This window comes from Onychomys torridus, chromosome 17 (genome assembly GCF_903995425.1).
Source record: "Onychomys torridus chromosome 17, mOncTor1.1, whole genome shotgun sequence".
NCBI classification, from domain to species: domain Eukaryota; kingdom Metazoa; phylum Chordata; class Mammalia; order Rodentia; family Cricetidae; genus Onychomys; species Onychomys torridus.
The window spans coordinates 53551184-53572038 of NC_050459.1; the positions used below are offsets into that span (position 1 = coordinate 53551184).

General features: G+C 42.9%; 1 protein-coding gene across 1 annotated transcript; it reads left to right on the forward strand.

Moving 5' to 3' along the window:
- The first annotated feature begins 2367 nt into the window (after positions 1-2367).
- On the forward strand, positions 2368-17669 carry Cbr4 (carbonyl reductase 4). Its single transcript, XM_036166470.1, has 5 exons — positions 2368-2629; positions 4490-4610; positions 6094-6227; positions 9750-9884; positions 17144-17669. The coding sequence occupies exons 1-5, from the start codon at positions 2488-2490 to the stop codon at positions 17320-17322; spliced, it is 711 nt and encodes a 236-aa protein (XP_036022363.1). The 5' UTR covers positions 2368-2487; the 3' UTR covers positions 17323-17669.
- The last annotated feature ends 3186 nt before the right edge of the window (positions 17670-20855 follow it).

The following is a 20855-nucleotide window of genomic DNA, read 5'->3' on the forward strand; positions in this document are numbered from 1 at the left end:
AGGACAGCCTGGGCTACAGAGTTCCAGGAAAGGTGAAAAGCTACACAGAGACAAAGCTACACAGAGAAACCCTGTCTCAAAAAACAAAACAAAACAAAACAAAAAACCCACAATAAAATAGAACACTTGAAAAAACAATTCATGTATTCTTCAGCCTTTTCAAATCCTGTTTGGATTTAGGTGAAAGAAAAATGAAAAATTTTAAAATTAGTGCTCAACCTTCATAAAGTAACTTTCCTCCCCATTTTCAGGTCAGTGCACAGATTCAGCTTTCCACACCTCCATTCTCCACTGACCTCTTTCTTTGACTTCTGGTGTGTTGATACAACTCTACTTTACTAAATAATTCAACTCACTAGTGTTTGATGTGAATTAGTCCTGTTGCCCCAGGGTGTGTATTTTTTAATTTTTAACCATGAGACCATGGTTTATGTTTTCTGAATCTAGTTCACTAATACTCCGTCAAGAAACGTTTCCTTTTACACTAGAATGGTAACAAATGGTGACTTATTGTTATTTGTCTATTTTGGGGAGACTGGGGGAGTTGAGATAGGGTTTCCCTGTGTAGCCCCAACTGTCCTGGAGCTCCCTCTGTGTACCAGGCTGGCCTTGAACTCAGAGATTCACTTGCCTAGGGCTCCCTAGTGCTAGGATTAAAGGCATGCTACATCATGCCCAGCTGCATTTTTTGGATTTTGTTTGTTTGTTTTTTGAGACAGGGTTTCTCTGTGTAGTTCTGTGTAGATGTAACCGGCTTGTTAAATAAGAAACACAGAACTGACTGCAGAGTTAAAACCACGAGGTCAGAGCAAGAGCGGAAAACCTTACCCTTCACTGCTTCTGCCGTTCTTCCTCTCTGCCAGAGACCTACTTCTGTGCGTCCTGTCTATTTAAAGACTTTCTGTTCTGTTTTCTCATTGGTTGTAAACCCAGCCACATGACCTCCTCGTCACTGCCTGTTTGTACAGACCTCCAGGTCTTCTATGGTTGGTATTGAGATTAAAGGCGTGTGTCTGCCATGCTGGCTGTGTCCTTGAACACACAGAGATCCGCCTAGCTCTGCCTCCCAAGTGCTGGGATTAAAGGTGTGCCCCACTACAGCTCAGCTTCTGCTCTGGCTTGCTCTGACCTCAAGGCAACTTTATTGACATACAAATAAAATCACATTTCAATACAAATAAAATATCACTATAGTTCTGCCTGTCCTGGAACTTGATTTATAGACCGGATTGGCTTCAAACTCACGGAGATACGCCTGCCTTTACCTCTGGAGTACTAGAATCAAAGGTGTGCACCATCACTACCCAGCTGCCTTTTTTTTTTTTTTTTTTTTTTAAAGCACTCAGAACATCTTATTTAGGAGTACAGGAACCCAATATTGTCAATAATGATTTAAGCTTGCTTTTTAATCTTCAGACTATTTAGATCATTCATTTAAGGGGTGTAGTAGCCCATGCCTGTACTTCCGGCACTCTGAAGACTGAGGGAAGAGGCTTATTAAGAGTTTGAGGCCAGCCTGGGCTATACAGTGAGTGCTAGCCCAGCCTAGGTAACATAGTAGGTCTCTGTCTCAAAAAGAGGAGCTTGCTTTATATTTATTTGTTTACTTACTTACCTATTCATTCATTCATTTATCTATCATTCATTCATTCATTTATTTATTTATGATTTTCGAGACAGGGTTTCTCCATGTAGTTTTGGTGCCAGTCTGTAGACCAGGCTGGCCTCAAACTCCCAGAGATCCGCCTGGCTCTGCCTCCCAAGTGCTGATTAAAGGCGTGCGCCACCATCGTCCCACATACATTTATTGAACCTCTACACAGTGTTCTTTCTTTGTTGTTTCCTTTGAGACAGGGTCTCACTTTGTAGACCAGGCTGGCCTTGAACTCTCAGTGATCTCTCTGCCTCAACCTTCTGAGTGCTGGAAGTACAGGCCTATGCCACCACGCCCGGTTAGTGTTCTTCCACCGGGCATCCACCCTCATAATAATGCTGCAGTGCAAGGCTAATGTCTAAGGTAACCTGGGGGACGACCTCATATTTCTCCAACAGGTTTTGGCTACTGAAAAAAACGTAGGTAAGCCGGGACAGGTCCACACCCAAAAGGACATAATGTGGCTGCTAACTACGGTCTGGAAAGTCCACGGTTTTGGCAACCCTATTATCTCTTAGCAAATGACCTTTGGTCCCCTGAACCGTAGTGCCAACCGGCTATCCCAGCATGGGAAGAGGCGGCCAGTGACAACGTTCCTGTCACGCTCACAGGCGCAGGAGGGGAGCCTCACAGCGAGGACTTCAAGTCCCAGCATGCAATGCAACACCGACGAGCCCGTGCGCGCCGACGTCTAACTCTACGCGCCCTGTTTGGTGGCCGAGGTCGGTTGTTCGAAGCGAGTGCTTACTAGTTTTTCCCCCCACCCCGCAGCTTTGTCTTTTATTTCGCGTTCTGACTCCCAGGGAGTCCATCTGGCCGGTCCGGGGTCCAAGATGGACAAAGTCTGTGCGGTGTTTGGAGGCTCCCGGGGGATCGGCAGGGCTGTGGCTCAGCTAATGGCACAGAAGGGCTACCGTCTGGCGATCGTCGCCAGAAACCTGGAAGTGGCCAAAGCCGCCGCCGGCGAGCTCGGCGGTAGGTACCGGAAGAAGTGCCCCCGCCGCGCGGCCGCGGTGCCCGCCGTCGAGCCTGAGTCCACGAGCCCCCGGGTCCCTGGCCCTGTAGATCAGTCTGTGTCCCAGATCGCCCGTGACCCACGACCAGGTCCTCGGTGGGGCTGTCACCCCACGGCCAGTACTGACATTGAGAGCCGCCCTTGCTCCGGCCTCTGGTAGGAGAGAACCGGACGCGATCTGACCGAAAGGAGTGGAGTCAGGAAGGTCAGGCTGCCGGGTAGGAACGGCTAGCCTGTATTTTGCTGTGGGCTCTTCTTGCCCTATGCGAAGGCACACAACAGTATGTCAAAGAGAAACTCTTAAGTAGCAAGCCAGTTGCTAGATCAGGGCTGCTTTCCCAAGCTGACCAAACACTTTAGTAAGTTACTAATTTGTTTTGCTAGATCTTTTAAATTGCATTCCAATTCCAGCCCCCACCCCCCCCCCCCGATTATTAATAACGGATTAGCCATTGAATTGCAAGTTTAAGTCTCGATGATTGTGAGAAGACAACACGGAAGGCAGTGTTGTTACTAGAACGGAGAAACAAATACATGTCACTGTCGGAAAAGCATTGGGTGTTAGTGATCTGAGGGTGTATCCGGTGCCTGCTGTATTTACTTACTTCTATGGAAGCAATCTTGATGTGTAATTCAGACTGGCTTTGAACTCGTGATTCTTGTACCTCAATCGCCCCACTGCTGAGTACCTTCCTGTGCAGTGCCAGTGACATTTTTAGTAGCTTCCTTTGGATCCAGATCTGGCCTCTGCCTCAGTGCTGGGAACGCAGGGGAACACCACGTGGTATCTGTACATCCTGGGTGTGGACACAAGCTTCAGCCCCCAGTCAGCACTGCTTTCAGTTGGCCAGACAACTGATACTCCATGGTGCTAACACCTGTTCTGTGGCTCTCCCACGTACCGTTGTTTCAACTTGGCTACACAGTGAGGCCTATCCCTATCATAAGTTAAGGGCATGTGAATTAACATGGTAGCTTGTTAGAGAATTACTTTCCTTTGAAGTATAATGGCTTGTGTGTGGCCATAGAGACCAAACTCAGAGCTCTCCTGAGCCACCTCTCCTGCCCATACTGGCCACACAAGCATACAGCTACAGTCTTCTGTCTCAATGCTGGGAATGCAGGCATGTGCTAGTTACCATGCCCAGATTTTATTGTAGGTTTTAAAATTGCATTTTTTTTTTTTTTTAAACTTAGGTGGGTGGGTATGTATGTGCCTTTGTGTACATGTGGAAGTCAGGGGACAGCCTGCTCTCTCCTTCCACCATGTGAATCTGAAGGGTTTAATCCAGATCATCAGGCTTAGTGGAAAGTACCCTCACCCAATGAACCATCTTGCTGGCCCCGACTGTTTTTATTTGTAAACGTTCTAAGCTTATTCCTTCCTAAGGATCTGAGGTCTCACTTACCCAGGATAGCCTTCAACTTGTGAATCCATCAAGCTCTGGCCTGGTACTACTGTGCTCAGCCAGAAAACGCCAAAGTTCAAGTTAGTTTTCTCTGATATCATATTTCATATGCCCACTGTAATCCTAGCGTTTGTCAGGCTGAGTTTTGAGGCTAGCCTCTGCAGCACAGTAAGACCTTGTCTAAGAGCAAAAACAAACACAACAAGAAGGAAGAAACAAAACCTCTTTATTTCTTCTTCACTGCTGCCCACTCTGTCCCTTTTATTAGATGGTCCATGAGGACAGGAACCCACGACATGCTTTCATCTCTAGGCTCAACACCGGCTTGCCTTACAGTCTAATCATATAGCAAATACATTCAAAATTCAAGTTAAGATTTGCAGGCAATTCTGATTTCACTTTGTCTTGTAGGAAACCACTTGGCATTTAGCTGTGATGTCGCTAAGGAACAGGATGTTCAAAATACATTTGAAGAGATGGAGAAACATTTAGGTCCAGTAAATTTCTTGGTAAATGCAGCTGGTATTAACAGGTTGGTCAAAGATGAAGGTAAATGTCTTATATCTTTTTAAAAGAGAGGTTTCTTAATCGGTCCGTGTCTTATTTTTCCAGTGCCGTGACGAAAAGCCATGACCGAGGCAATATATAAAACAAAGCGTTGAACTGAGGAATGGTTTCGGAGTGCTGGAGTCATGTTGGTAGGGAAAGGCACAGGGCAGCAACTCCTCGAGATCTGCATAGAGGAGGCAGAGGGGGCACAGTGGGAACGGGCCAGTCTTTTGAAACCTCAAAGCCCGCTCCCAGTGACATACCTCCTCCAACAAGGCCACGCTTCCTAATCCTTCCCAAACTTGGTCCCGAAGTGGGGACCAGGCATTCAAATATATGACTGAGCCTATGGGGACCATTCCCATTCAAGCCACCATAATTAGTATGGGGTAATGCATGAGGCTGCTTTTACTTCTAGCTGAAAAGACATGCTTTGAAAATTGTTAATCCATACATTCTTTTATTAAAAAGGTTATGTGCATATGTCTGTATGTTAGTATGTACACATGTGTGTAGGTTCCCACAGAGACTAAAAGAGCCATGGAGCCAGAGATACAGGCCTTGTGAGTTACTTGATATGGGTGCTGGGAACTGAACTCGGGTCCTCTGTAAGATAAGTATGTGCTCTCTATCACTGAGCTGTCTCTTTAGCCCTATTCTTGTATCTTGAGATATGTCCGGTTGGATCAGTCCTAACATACCGTCACTAGCACATGGCCCAGCATGCCAGAAGACCACTTAACCTTTTCTCAGAGGAAACCAGTGTTCTGAGTTCCATCGGTCATCATGAGCTTACCCCTAATGTAGCATATAGAATGATAACTGTAGTAATAATAGGGTAGGGGCTGTCATTTTTTAAAAGCTAAGTTTAGGGAACAGTATTTAGATTCACAGTCTCCAAACAAGGCAAAACTGGCAGAAGCTTAGGCCGTTTGGTTGCTTGATCCTGAGTTCAGCCACTGGCAGCTTTTCTCATTCCAGTAGAGAGGACAAGAGTCCTGCCTCCACGTGGTGTCTCTCTGGCTCATCAATAGCTACCTTAGTGGTTTCAAAGTCAAGTTCAAAATGGGATGGCCCAGCACTTAGCTAGCTTACATGATATTTTAAATCAGAATTGTACATATATTTTGACTTGATTTTTAAGATTTGCTTTTGCCACTTTAAAATTTTGTGTGTGTGCCTGTGTGTGTGTGTGTGTGTGTGTGTGTGTGTGTGTGTGTGTGTGTGCAAGTGCACGGGTGATAATGTGCATATGAGTGCAGTTGCCTGTGGAGTCCTGAAGTGGATGTTGAGTACCGTGGAGCTGGAGTTCCAGGTGGTTGTGAGCTTCCTGACATGGGTGCTGGGAACTGAACTCGGTTCTCCTGAAAGAGCGGTTGGAACTCTTAACTCTGAGCCAGTTCCCTAGCCCCAGACTGGAATTCTTTGATATACTTGTTAATGTTCTTGCTGTTTCTGTCCTGTAGAGATGGTCTTTTGGTAAGAACCAGAACCGAAGATATGGTATCTCAGCTGCACACTAACCTCTTGGGCTCCATGCTGACCTGCAAAGCTGCCATGAGGACAATGATTCAGCAGGGTGGGTCCATCGTTAATGTAGGTGAGTTTCCACCCTCGTGGGTTGATTGCTTTTCCTATATTATTTATATTGCATGTAAACATCAGAGTACTAAGTCCACTGATTTACTTGATTGACAGTGAAATTGTTGATCCTTTTGTTATCTGTGAGGAAAGTATTTAACTGCTCAGTGAAGAAGACACAACTCACAGATGCACATCCCCACGGGAGTCAGTGGGCATTAAATTAAAAACCACAGCAGACGCCATGTGATAAGTGATGTCTAGATTCAGTGTTCCGAGACTGTGTGGGATGGGAGAGGTCTCAGCTGCGCACGTCTAGTAGACTTGATGTATGTGAATGCCGAACCAATTTGGTCAGCAGCTTCAATTTTCAGGAGAAATCAGGCATCTCATTTTCTTTTTCTTTTTTTTTTTTTTTTTTTGTTTTTTGTTTTTATTTTTGGTTTTTCGAGACAGGGTTTCTCTGTGCAGCTTTGCACCTTTCCTGGAATTCACTCTGTAGACCAGGCTGGCCTCAAACTCACAGAGATCCACCTGCCTCTGCCTCCCGAGTGCTGGGATTAAAGGCGTGTGCCGCCGCCGCCGCCGCCGCTGCCGCCACCACCACCCAGTTCTTTTTTTTTTTTGTCAAACTTATAATAACAGTAAGAGCCAAAGGGCCAGATAATATACTGTGAGATTGTGTTTCCTAGAAATGACCAGGACACTACACGCATGATTCCTCAACAATATGGTTGCCTAAACGAGACATGGATGGTGATATATCAATAGATGTCTTAGTTAGGGGTTTTATTGCTGTGAAGAGACACCATGAGCATGGCAACTCTTACAAGGAAAACATTTAATTGAGGTAGCTTACAGTTTTAGAGGTTCGAGTATATTATCATCATGGCAGGGAGCCTGCCAGTGTGCAGGCAGACATGATGTTGGAGAAGGTGCTGAGAATTCTTAGATCTTTACTTCTGGGCAACAAGAAGTTGTCTGTCTTATTGGATATGGCTCAAGCATATCTGAGACGTCAAAGCCCACCCCCACAGTGACACACTTCCTCCAACAAGGTCACACCCACTCTTAGAAGTCTGCACCTCCTAATAGTGCCACTCCCTTTGGGGGCCATTTTCTTTCAGGCCACCACAGTAGACATTGCTAAGACAGAAGGGGGAAATCTCAAGGGGTCCTACCCCTAAACAAAGAACCACAGGAAACTAAGGCCTGCTGAGAACAGGAGAGTTAGCCTTCCCCAGGGATGAGCCATCCAGTTGGTCATCCAGTACCAAGTGGTCAGGCCTGATACCGTTACATTCAAGCAACACTAAAAAGACTCAGCAGGTTGTTTTCATGCATCTATATATGTGTGACAATAATAATAAAGAGGAGAAAAAGAGTCATGATTTGAGAGATTGTGGGGGGCAAATGAGAGGGCTGGAAGAAGGAGGTAGAAAATGACATCATTATATTTTATCTTTAAAAATTGCAAAGATATCCAATCTAGTTTTTCAAATTAAAAAGAAAACTTGTAGACATGGAGGCTACATAACAATTATTAACAGCAATTGCATGGATCACTGATCTGTCTGGTGTCAAGACTGAAGGAAGATTAAATAAACCTCAGCTTGTCAGAGTGGAGGGAAGCAACCTTTCGTTTGTTGGAGCCACGAGGCAGGGTCCGTGCCTGAAGAGTGGAGAGTGCAGAGTAACATGGGATTTGATTTCAGTTTACCACCATCTGCTTTTTGTTTTTAAGCGACAAGCAGTACCTTGAACGGCTCAGAAGAGTTACAGTGCTCGTTAAAGCTCTGTCCTAGGAGGAATTGGGGACCTGTGGCCTTCGGGCCCAGCCACTTCAGATTTTGGGTTCTTAGGACCCACCACACAGACCCGAGACTGCCTGGATATCACAGGGCATATTTGTTAAAATACTTACATTTTAGATAAGTTACAGAAACCTAAGCCCCCCCAAATCTTAGAATGTTGCTAAGACTGGTGTATTTGTAATAAATGGACATACTTACTCTACAGAAAAGTACCACAGAAAAGGCTGAACTTGTAGATTGGTTGCTATTCAGAAGTCATTACTTTGAAGTCCAAATGAAAACAGAGTATGATCTGATTGCTAGTTACGAAGCTTTCCATTGGACCATTCTGCCATGCCTGGGTCTTGGCTTTGGTCTTTCTTCCCGTCCATACCCTTCTTCACCTGATGGCTTGTCTTCCTTCCTGTGCCACACAGTTCTCTTCCTGTCTTAACAGGGCCCACATTTGGTGATGAACTTACATGACAAGTCAGTTGGTGAAGGACAGTTGTTCTGTAGATTGTTTTACTGTTTTTACTGTTCTTCATGCTTGGATACACATGTGCCCATCATTGTTTGCTGATCTGTGCATTCATGTTACATAGGTTTGTAGCTTGGTCATGGTGGGAAATACCATATAGTGCAGAAGAAGTGAGCTATAACAGCTTGCTTTTTGTAAGCATACTCTGGGATGCTCGCACCCCTGTGAATCCACCTTATGTATATTACTTGGGGTAAGTTACTGTCATAAAGCAATGGTTTACTGTCTAATACAAGTAAACATTTCAGCATTGGGCTTCTTGATTATAATAAAAAAGTAGAATATTCTCTTTTCTAAAGTAATTTCATTTTTTTTTTTTTTTTTTTTTTTTTGTGTGTGTGTGTGTGTGTGTTAGGTTCCTGTTCAATTTTTATATTGTAAGCACAGGCCAGTGGTGCAGAAAATTACTTCCCTACTTCTGTTTTGAAAGCATGTATTTACATAAATTGATATTTGAATTATAAATTATTCTTACATATTTATTAGGCAAGGTCACTGAGTAATGTTTATTAGCAAGTACCAGGTAAATATAAACAGAAGTAGCAAAATTGCACTGTTAGGAAGTTTGTATGGTTGATTTTGATTGACAGTAGTTGAAATGTACTGGACTCATTCTTGTCGGTCAAAGGGAATACTTGTTCATATCTATGATAGAATCATAAAATGAATCAGCCTTCATTTTACATCTTCCGGCTTTATGTTACTTCTGCCTCTGATTGTTACTTTGCAGCTGCCGTGATAAAACACCATGACCAAGAATACTATAAAAGAAAGAGTCTATTTTGGCTTATGGTCCTTTACGGACACCATGATGTCCTGGGGAGGCAAGAGGCAGGCATGGTGGGAGAAGCAGGAAGCTGAGAGGTGACAGCCTCTCCACCCCAAGCATGAAGTAGAGACAGAACTGGGAGCAGGGTGAAGCGATCTACTCCTAAAGCCCACCCCTCCCCCATGACACACTTCCAGCAAGGCCACACCTCTGAAAACTCCCCAGAGAGCGACACCAATTGGGGGCCAGGTGTCCAGCTGTCTGAGCCCAGGGGGACTTTGCTCATTCAAGCAATCACATTGTCAGACCTCTTCCAGTCTTTCACATGCATAACAAATCATGTAAGCCTCTTCCCTGTTCCTGGGGGTTTTACATCTTTTTCTTTCAGTTTAACAAGCCCATTGGCTCACACTTACTTCATTTCTTCTTTCCTTGCAGGGAGTATCATTGGTTTCAAAGGCAACGTGGGCCAGTCAGCATACAGCGCCAGCAAAGGAGGGCTCATTGGGTTTTCACGCTCACTTGCCAAGGAGGTCTCGCGGAAGAAAATCAGAGTCAATGTGGTCGCGCCAGGTCAGTGAAGACTTCATACAATAACCGTACTATGGTTTCGTGGCATAAAGAAAGGCCATTTATCTGCCCATTAATTGGTAAATTGCTAGTCATTAATTGACATTTGGGTAGTGTCTCTCTAAAATCACTGTAGAAAGAAATAATGGACTAGTGACTAAAAAAACTTTTCTTGTACCTCATCTTTTACGTCTAAGTCTTTACTTTTAAATTTTGCCCAAGTTAGGGAATACATTATGGTCAGAGAACCTTGGAGGTCATCTTGTGTTTTGAGCCAGGGTTTTGCCGTGCTCTCTAGTACTGGGATTGTAGGCTTGCTCTACCACACCTGGCTTATTCCAGCCACACTGACATTTTAGAAGATTGTGACCAGGGGTTCAACGTAATTTACCTAAAGCTACCTGGCCATTTCATGGAAAGCTGAAAAATAATGTCCCCAAGGTTTCCTTTAGAATCGTAATTTTTATGTCGTTTAATCCTTCTGTTACTGTCTTTTCTCTAAATGATCTGGGACTCTCTAGTTTCTTACTTGTTTATGTATTTAGTTATTTATTATCCCCCTTTTTTCACTTGTATATCATTTGCCATTTGCTAATAAAAAGATGCCATAATTCAGATCTGTGTCTCACCGCTAAGCCACACCTAGATACGGTATCTTTGTCCTGCAATTTTAAATACTTGAGAATTAATCACCTATGTAAAGTTTGCTGTTTGGAGTGACTGGCCGTTTGTAGGCGAGTGCACTGCTGTAGACCTCTGCCACCTTTCCCTTTTAACTCCCTTCTGGCTCCAGCTGGGACACATCCAGCTGGCAGGAGTTTTTCAGGATGTTTTGTGAACCAGTTTGCTGCCATCACATACCTTCCTCCCAGCTCACTGTTTGGTCTCAGGCTAGCTAAGTTGAGACATTCCAAATCCATGAGCACTTAGGAAGTTATTACAGCTCAGATGTCTCATTTTTGAAGGGAAAAGGTAAAGGCCCCCCAACGAAAGCTTTCCTTGTAATTCCATGTCATTATGTTGGCCTGGCTTTCTGCTTTTATATGCTCTGTGCAGGCTGTCACTGTCAGCATTGGCTGGCCAGCCATCTCCATCTAGAGGGTAGTTGATTTGTGGTGTGGAATGGCATGCACTTACCCTCTCTCTTTTCAGGGTTGCTGAGGAGTTAATGAGGAGTAATGAGGAGTTAATTCTATTTTTTTGTGATGTAAAAGCCGACTAGCTGAGAGGAAAGCCCTTCTTTCCAATTCACAGGCTCATGCAGCGGGTGTCCTGGGGTGTCTTCCTCTGTACTAGGTTCAGGGGTAATAAAAATGAATGAGATATTTCTGTTGCAAGATGCAGAATACAGTTGGGAAGACATAAACGAACAAATCACTGCAACGTCAAGCGCTGGAGGTAGAATAGTGATGGGTCCCACACCGGGGAGATGCTGAAGGATGTCTGTCGTGGATTGGTTGTCAAGGCAATGGGATGAACGCTGGAAATCCAGCTTGTATACAGGGGAGAAGTTTTAAAGGTGTTATGGAAGTGCCATAGAGTCTTTTGTAAAGATCTTATTTTTCCAGAGCAATCATATTGGGGCTAAAAATCTGTTTGTAAAATGTGGCCACTTAGTAGGGTAGCCTTTGTAATATTATATTGTGTGTGTGTGTATAAAATATTTCATAGTACAGATTGAAATAACAAGATTAAATCAATTCAATATTGACTTAGTTTTGAAATTTAAGATATATCAGCTTCTTCACGAGATCTTTAAACAGAGCTAACAAACATGCACTTACGAGGTACTTATCCATGTACTCCCAGATGGAACACAATCAATCACTTCTCCACTATATTTTTTGAGACAGGGTCTCTCACTGAACACGAGGCTTACTGTTTAAGCTTAGTGAGACCTGTGATCTCTTTGTCTTTCCTGAGTCTGCCATGCCTGGCTTTGATGTGGGTCCCAGGTATCCAAACGTGCACTTATGGTGTGTCATTGTATATCCGGTAGTGAAGTGCAGTCTTTATTCTAAGCTGCTCGATTGTATGTCCTTTCACTTACTGTTTCTTAGTCTAAGGGATGGTGGCTTTGTAGCCAGTTGGAAATCTTTAAGTGTCCAGTGAAGTAATGCAGCAGCATCCTCTGTTGGACAGTGGCACCTACTGGTAGTTTATAGTTTTTATAGCTATTTAAGTCTTTGATAGCAAAAGTAGGTGAGCAGAACAAACTTCCCAGAGCTTTACAAATAGGAGTGATACGGAGAGTATCTTTTGGGGCCAAGAAAAGAAGACAAACTGGAAAGAAAGACAGCATAATGATAAGTTTATGGGATGTTTGGGGACCACTAATATCTCCTCTCAGCTCTGTGATGGGATGGGGTACCTAAGAGATAATTGATACGTTGTGCTTTGGGCTGTGAATGTATTTCTAAGGGAGACATGGTTCATGAGCATTGGCATACGATAATATTGACATTTGGTCCAGCCCAAGTGATCTGTCCTAGGAGATTAGCTTAACATTTCTTATTTAATTTCCAGGGAACTGGAGCAGACAGATAAGGTCTGAAAAGCTGCAGGTAGGGCAGGTCAGAATAACTACTGTGCGTGGTACTGTAACGGTGGATAGAATGACAACAGCATTTGTTGAAGCCTATATATACACTACAGGGTGACCCTTAAGGATTCCACGGACTTTACCTAGGAATGTGTCTGTACTGTTCATTAGCTGTAGCACATAACCACACTAAGGTGAGATATTGACCGTGTCGGAAATGGAAGGAGGAAGGGATGAGGGCAGCGAGATAGATCAGCACAGGAGCTTTTGTTCCATAGTTCTGTACACCTAAAATGCAGTCAAATAAAGTCTACTAATTAAAAAGACCCCACAGATAAAAGAGAAGGATCTTTAGGAATATATGTTCATTTTCTCGTTAGACATAATCCAAGAGGAAAAACCAGTGTGTTGGGGCAAATTCTTTCCTTCCTTAAAAAACCAAAACAGACCGTTTATTGTTTGTGCCACATGTGCACACGCTGCGGTACACTCGAGAAGGCCAGGGGACATCACGGCTCTGTCCTTCCCATCACTGGGTCTGGGGACTGAACTCGAAGTGCCCTTTTCCCCTGAACCGCCTAAGCAGCCCTTCCCTTCCCTTCATACCCACTTCAGTGTTAGATTTTACACTTTAGTGATGGTCAACAGCTCTCTGTGAGAATGCCACTGCTAATATGCTTCAAGCTCTGGAGGGAGGCTGTGGAAGATCCCTGATATTCTTATTTTCCAAGTTGGAGCTGTGGAGGAGACTCCTTTTGGCTAGTAGATGGCCACACACCTATTGGTGTGTAAGAAATTATATAAGAAACGAGGTTTTTTTTTTTCTCTCTCTCAGTTTCCTAAGCTTCCAGCCATGATGACTTCTTATTCAAAAGCCAGCCATGCACAGCCAGAAGGAATCCTCAGGGACTCGCCATCTTTGGTCTGTTTTTCTTTTTGTGACACATGGACAGCCCTTTGTCGGTTAGTGCACAGCCTCCTTGGCCCACAGCTTTAGAGTGTCACAGAGCAGGGAACAAAATCCTGATTCATGAACCCGAATCCAGTGGTCTCCTCACCACAGCAAATACCACCAGAGCCAGCAGGAAGTTGGCCTGAAAGTTGCTAGCCTGTATTGATAAGAGTGTTAATAAGCCATGGCTGCTGGGATTTCCTGTGGTTTGTTTTTGTTTTTTAGATTAAAATACATCCTTTTCTGCTGAGTTTATGGAGTTAATGTGAAACACTTTATGCCAATTTTGTTAGAAATTTTTTAGAAGATTATTTATTATTTTAAGTACAAGAGCTCTATCTGCATGTACACCTTTATTCCAGAAGGGGGCATCAGATCCCACTATAGATGGTTATGCACTACTGTGGTTGCTAGGATTTGAACTCAGAACCTCTGGAAGAGCAGTCAGTGCTCTCAACCGCTGAACCGTCTCTCCAGCCCAATTTTGTTAGAATTTTAAAGAGTGAAAAATAGTTGTATCATGAATTTTTTGAGAAGATAACAGATTTTTCTCTTTTAATTAAAAAAACGTTGAGATTATATGTGAATACTGTATATCCACCGTTCCTTCTCCCCTCCAACTCTCCTGTTTCTCCCAACCCCCTCTCATAGTCAGGATCTCCTCTTCAGTTACTATTGCTACATAGATACATGTGTTATGCATGTATAACAGCCTGCTCATTCCTCTTAGTGTGGTTTGTATGTGTGTATTTAGGGCTGACTCCTTGGGATTAGATAACCTATTGGGGACTCAACCTTGGCGGAGCCTGTTTCTCCTTTTCTCAGTGGCCATGAATTGGCTGCAGCTCTTATCTCGGGGTCAAGCCCTGTGGAGCCCCCTCTTCCATGCTGCTGTGTCAACTGGACTTGTCATTGGGCAGGTCTTGTTTAGGTGACTGTGTTGTTGAGATTTCATGAGTTCGGCTTCCCTGTCACATGCAGAAAAAAACAATTTCATAGCACACATCCTGGTCTTAAGACCTTCCCACCCCATTTCTGCAATGTCCCCTGAGCCTTAGGTTAGGGATTGTAACACAGAGTTGTCAGCATTAACATTAGTAATTTTATTTCACTCAGCTTTTATAGTCTGAGGTGGTTATAGGGTTCATTTTCTCTGGGGCATCCTTGAAGTGGGCTAACACACAGTATTGGATCTCATTAGACTCATGGGTCCTTCAGAGAATTGGATTCTGCTGGATTCTGGCTCCTCATGGAAGAACTAAGCTTCATCCTTGGGCCAGGTGTGGTGGCATGCTCCTTTAGCTCCAGCGTGCAGGAGGCAGGGGCAGGTGGGTCTCTGAGTTTGGGACAAGCCTCGATGACATAGGGAGTTCCTGGACAGCAAGGGCTGCACGGTGAGGCCCTGTCTCAAAACAGCAGGCTTGCTCAGGAGTTGAAGGTCCACAGAGGCTGTCTGTCTTCATCCTTTCCTGTGTTTAAGATGAAAGGAAATGTTGCTGACTTTTCAAATAAATGCGCTGAGGTTTTATTGTAGAGGGGTGTGTTTCACAGTATATTCTCACAGGCAAACTCAAGTAGTACAACATTAGTTTTGTTATTTCTGGCCCTCAGTATAGACCATCTGTAACTTATAATGTTCATATTTTTTTCAGTGATTTTATCTGAGTGCAAAGCTTATGTATATCTTTGTGGACAGCTTAAAAAGCAAAGTACAAAGAGAATCATCATCTGGTGTATAATTCTGGTAACTACTGTCACTCTGGTGTCCAGTGATAATCAGATGATAATGTTAGCATTTTGGCATGTGTATTTCACCTTGTTTTCAGTAGTGATGTAATGGATTCACACATAACCTTCTAAGATTACAGATGTGAAATCTCCATTTCTGTCATTAATACCAACATTATTTTGTGCTGCCATGTATCAGGTCTTAACCTGATCCTTGTTGAAAGATCTTTCTATTTATTTCCAGATGTCGTGAGTAACTTCACTGTCTCAGATTTTATGGTAGGAAAAAAAAATCTACAATTATTTCTCACAGGACTTTAAAGAAAAGATTGAAGTTTTCATAAGTGAAAACCCAAAGTAAACTTAATTACATAGTATTAGACAATAAACTAGCAAATGAATCCAGTATTTAGCTCACACTTATCAACACATCATTAGTAAATGATAATATAATTTAACTTATAAATGACTGAGTTTAACATAAGCCAATTGGAAAACTGTTTATGGCAAGTGTAGGTGAACTTTGACTTTCTATGGCTCGTCTGGCATGAGAAACTTTTGTCACCTGAACTATAAACTTTCCCATACCTGCTGCTCTCATGAAGGTTACTGTTTGCATTAAAAACAAAACAAAACAAAACAAAACAAAACAAAAAAAACCCGGGCTGGAAAGATGGCTCAGAGGTTAAGAGCACTGACTCTTCTTCCAGAAGTCCTGAGTTCAATTCCCAGCAACCACATGGTGGCTCACAACCATCTATAAGGAGATCTGGAGCCCTCTTCTGTATACTAAATAAATAAATCTTTAAACAACAACAACAACAACAACAAAAACCCTAGTGATAGAAGCTGGGCACAGTGGCATGGCCTTCAGTTCTAGCACTTGAAAGGCAGAGGCCTGTGGATGTATGTGAGTTTTAAGCTAGCCTGGTCTACCCGGTGAGACCATGTCTCAAACAATTTTTTTAGTATTAATTAGTGGACAAGATATTATGTGGTGACATTTTACTAGTGATTTATGTTTGTCTCTATAATCTTGTAGGAATTTCTTAAATCAGTGGTTCTCAACCTTCCTAACGCTGCGACCCACTAATACAGTTCCTTATGTTGTGGTGACCTCCAACCATGAAATTATTTCATTGCTACTTCATAGCTGTATTTTGCTACTGCTATGAATTATAATGTAAATATCTGATATACAGGATATTTGATATGTGACCCCTGTGAAAAGGTCATTCAAACCCCAAAGGGTCATGACCCAAAGGTTGAGAACTGCTGTCTTATAGTTGATCCTGGTATGTGTGTGCATACATATTATTGTTGTGAATTATTGAATATATACTATTTCACTCTGCAGAACTTGCTCTTTGCATACTCTATAGCATATATACCCATATCGAGTTAAAATTTTCATCTTTGTGTATATTTTTTATCAGAATTAGATGTGACCTAAGAGCTTTTCTTTTGTGGACTTGGGATCCTGGGCGATCCTCTCAGCGATTACCTTGGTTAGTAAATGGAATGATTAATTCTTTCTAGGACTGCAAAATCTGTCCATGGGACCATCTTTGTGCTACTTTCTCTCAATGCTCCTTCTCACTTTCTCCCCACCTGTGGGAAATCATTTCTCTAGTGTTTTATTTATAGCATTATAGGAGGACTCACCAGACTTTATTACATTACAGCTTTATTGCATTACAACAAAATGCAGCAATTGTCCCTTTCTCCATAGATGATAGTCATCCGAAGAATGCATTGTTTAATTTATGTTTGTATCTGCCGACTACGTTCCTCAGCGTTACCTTTATGTTTGCCAAGAGCTAAGTCGTGACTTGGGAGTCAGGCATTTTTGTGTTCAATAAAGAGTCACTGAGTTAAAGTGGATAAAATTGTACACTTAATTAATTGCTGACAGTATCCGGTATTTCCTCAACAGTGTTTATTAATAATGTCCCAGTCTCAGAAGCAAACTCTCCTTATTAAAGATGAACAGCCATCTTTAGTGTCTACACTTTAACTGATTGAACATTTCTCTCTCAGGATTCATTCACACAGACATGACAAAGCACTTGAAAGAAGATTATTTAAAGAAAAACATCCCCCTTGGGCGCTTTGGAGATGCTCTGGAGGTGGCGCATGCGGTTGTGTTCCTTTTGGAGTCGCCGTACATCACAGGACATGTTCTGGTTGTGGATGGAGGATTACAGCTCACCGTCTGATTGGAGATGGTTCCGTGCTGATGGCTGGTCACGTGCACAGCTTTCTATTAATTAGGCTATCATAGCTCTATGGGTGACATTTGTTACTAAAAATGGTTCTATCTTTGTGTGAACATGTTTCAAAAGAACAATGTGTGACTGGTTGTAATCTAAAAGGTCTGAATCCTCTGTCTTTAGAGGCCGTAGCAATTTTAGCACAGACATTTTGTAAGAGATATGCATCAGTGTTTCTATTTTTGCCTTGAAAACGGAAAATTCTGTCGTCTGATTGTGATACAGTTCAAGTGTATCAAGCTGGATTTTTAAAACACAGACTTTGTGCTGTTGCTAAAATAAGAGTATTTGCAGAAGATTGAGATCAATTTTTTTTTTTTTGTCAGTTACTTTATGTTGCTGTGTTAAAACACCATAACCAAAAGCAACTTAGAGGGGAAAGGGTCTCTTGATGCTTTTGGTTCCAGGGGGATGGAATCCATTATGGCAGGGCAGTCAGGGGAAGGATGGTGGTAGGAACCGGAAGCTAGCTGGTCACATTTCATCCATACACAGGAAACACAGAGAGGGAACAGGAAGTGGAGCCTGTCCGTAAAACCTTAAAGCCCACCCCCAGTGACATACTTCCTTCAGCAAGGCTTCACCTCCTAAAGGCTCCATAACTTTTCCAAACAGTGCCACCGACTAGCGACCAAGTGTTCAGACATGAATCCGTAAAGACATTTCTCATTCAGATCAGCAGCGCAGTACTTTAGCAGCCTTGCTAAGGCTCACCCTTTACGTTCTGGTTTGTGTTTTGAGGCAGGATTTCACAGTGTGGGCCAGGCTTTCTATCCTCTTGGCTATAATCTTCCTAGGGCTGAAATTCCTGGTGTGTACCAGGAATGCGCAGGATTGCATATGTGTGTGCATAGGCAATCATTTGTTTAATACAGGTTAAAAAATGTCAGTTAAAGATTTGCATTTAGAGAGGATTTTCCTTCTCCACCATCCATCCTGTCTCACACCACTCCTCCTGTTTCTTCTCTACCTGACTCTCTCCTCTTCTTCATCTTCTTTCTGAGCCAGGATCTCACTCTGTAGCCCTGGATGGCCGGAACTTACTATGTATCCCATGCTTGCCTTGGACTTACAGCTGTCCTTCTGCCTTAATGTCCCAAATGCTGAGATTGTGTGAGCCATCATACCTGCCTTAGACTTGATTGTGTGTGTGGTGTATGTGTGCATGTGTGTATGTGTGAGGGTTTTGTGTGTGCCTGTGTGTGTACTGTATGTATGTGTGTATGTAGTGTGTGGTATATGTGTGTGTATATGTAATGTGTATATATATGTCTGTGTGTATGTGTGGGGTGTGTATGTGGTATGTGTGTGTGTGTGATGAGATGGCCAGAGGAGGACATTGGTGTCTTCCCTCCTTGTTGACTTGAGGTGGGCTGTCAATGAACTAGGGACTCCCTGTTTTGGCTGTGGTGGCTAGCCAGTGAGCTCTTGAAGTCTCACTGTCTTTGCCCCTCAGTACTGGGGTTACAAGCATGTCTGGGCATGCTCGGCTTTCTTTGGGAGTTCTGGGGTTACACAGCAAGTGCTCCTATCTCTTCAGGCGTCTCTACAGCCAGACCTGGTATCTTAGAGTGATGCTGCTTTTCACAGAGCAGCTCAGCAAAATAACGTGCTAATGTAAGTGTGGTGCTGTGGACTCTCTATCGAGCAGTTATTAAGGATGATAAGGATGAGTCCTTAAGGTACCTGCTATAGTTAGGAGCCACACAGACCTTGAATTTACAGTTTTTCTCTCATGACAATCTCAGGATACCTAGCAACTTAAAAACACTATGAAGAACTGGGTGTGGTGGTGTGTGCCCTGTAATCCCAGAACTCATGAGGTTGAGGCAGAATGACCAAGAACTCCAGGTCAGCCTACTCTACATAGTTCTGGTCAGTTTGGTTTGGTCTTATCTCAAACCAAAGTGCAAAATTATAGTCAGGTGTGATTGCATTTGCTTTTAATCCCAGCCCCCCCACACACACATATGCATATACATATACACATATAAACACAATTAAGAATATTTTGCATTGGTGGATATAAAATGATTCAGCTCCAAGTCTTAGAATGGTAATGAATAATTACACTTAAATAATCATAAAAGTGTGCAGTAAGAATGTATTATTGTTTTCACTAGAGATAATGCACGGACTTTTTAACCAGTGGTACTGGGATCAAGCCCAGGGCCTGCCAGGTGCCAAGCAAGTGTTTTACCATTGACCTTCCTCCTCAGCCTGGAAAGCATTGGTCCAAGAAGAGATGAACACATATAACTGAATACAATATAGATAGCATTCTTATTGCCTGAACTCTTGTGGGGAATAATAAACTATTTCTATATACTAGATTCATGTTGTTTTTTATTTACCATCATCCAAATGTTTTCAGTATTTTATTTTATAAAGCAATATTTTTATCAAGATGCTTATAACCTCAGATACCTGGGCAGCTGAAGCAAGAACATAGCAAGTTCAAGGACATGCTAGTTACATAGTTCAAGGACAGCCTGGGAAAGTCAGCATGACTCTGTTTCAAAATAATAATAAATTTTAAGAAGGTCTGGGGATGTGATAGAGTGCTTGCTCAGCAGAAACAAGGCCCCGGGTTCGATCCTTAGTATGTCAGACTAGAACAGAACACAATCCATGGATCCAGGAGTCATCTAACTGCTCTTTTCAAGTGGAACAGAACATTAAGTGGAAATTTAAATATATATGGACAGCCAAATAAAAAATATGAATAAGATATACTAATAAATTCAGAAAAATAGCTTCATAAATCAAAAGCTGTGTACTAAATATGGAGTCCTTAATCTCTGACATACTTTCTTAGTTTATTAGCATTCTGTTTTTCTCAGTACTGAGGATTGTACATCGGGCTTTGGATCTGCCTACTAAGTCAGTATGCTACCCATAGGTTACATCCGAAGCCTTTGATTCGGCATGAGAACCTCTGGGAGGGCAGTTAGTACTCCTGAATGAATGGTCTGCTAAATGCAAGGTGTGGCAGTTGGAGAACTTTGAGGTAGTCGCATTTCTAGTCATGTTAGGAAATGCAACAAGCAGAATGTTTCACAGGTAGTGAGTCTGGGGAGGGGAGTTTGAGCATAGAGAGTGGGTAGCTTCCTTATGGTCCGACCCATTCATCTTTGGCCACCTACATTTGTCAGGCCTCAGTTCCCTTTCCTGCACACACCATGTTCTGAAGTCATCAGTGAAGCTGGCTTGTTGTGTAAACAAGAGGAAAAGGAACGAGAAAGAAGCTGGATATGGATATGGTGGCACTCACCTGTAATCCTCACACTTGGGGTGGAGGGTATAGAAGACCAAGGCTGTTTTTAGTTACATAGCAAGCTTGAGACTAGCCTGGGCTATATGAGCAAGAGGCAAAAAACAAAAAAAACAATGAAATGTAATCAGAGGCAGAGTTTCTGTCTCGACTGCCTGGTCCCAAATAAAACACAGAAGCTTATATTAATTATAAATGCCTGGCT

Excerpts from the sequence above, each read along its gene's own strand:
- Cbr4 (XM_036166470.1), top strand. The coding sequence starts at position 2,488 with ATGGACAAAGTCTGTGCGGTGTTTGGAGGCTCCCGGGGGATCGGCAGG. Across the intron at positions 2,630-4,489 it reads CGCCGCCGGCGAGCTCGGCG|GAAACCACTTGGCATTTAGC; the intron begins GTAGGTACCGGA and ends TTTGTCTTGTAG. Across the intron at positions 4,611-6,093 it reads AATGCAGCTGGTATTAACAG|AGATGGTCTTTTGGTAAGAA; the intron begins GTTGGTCAAAGA and ends TCTGTCCTGTAG.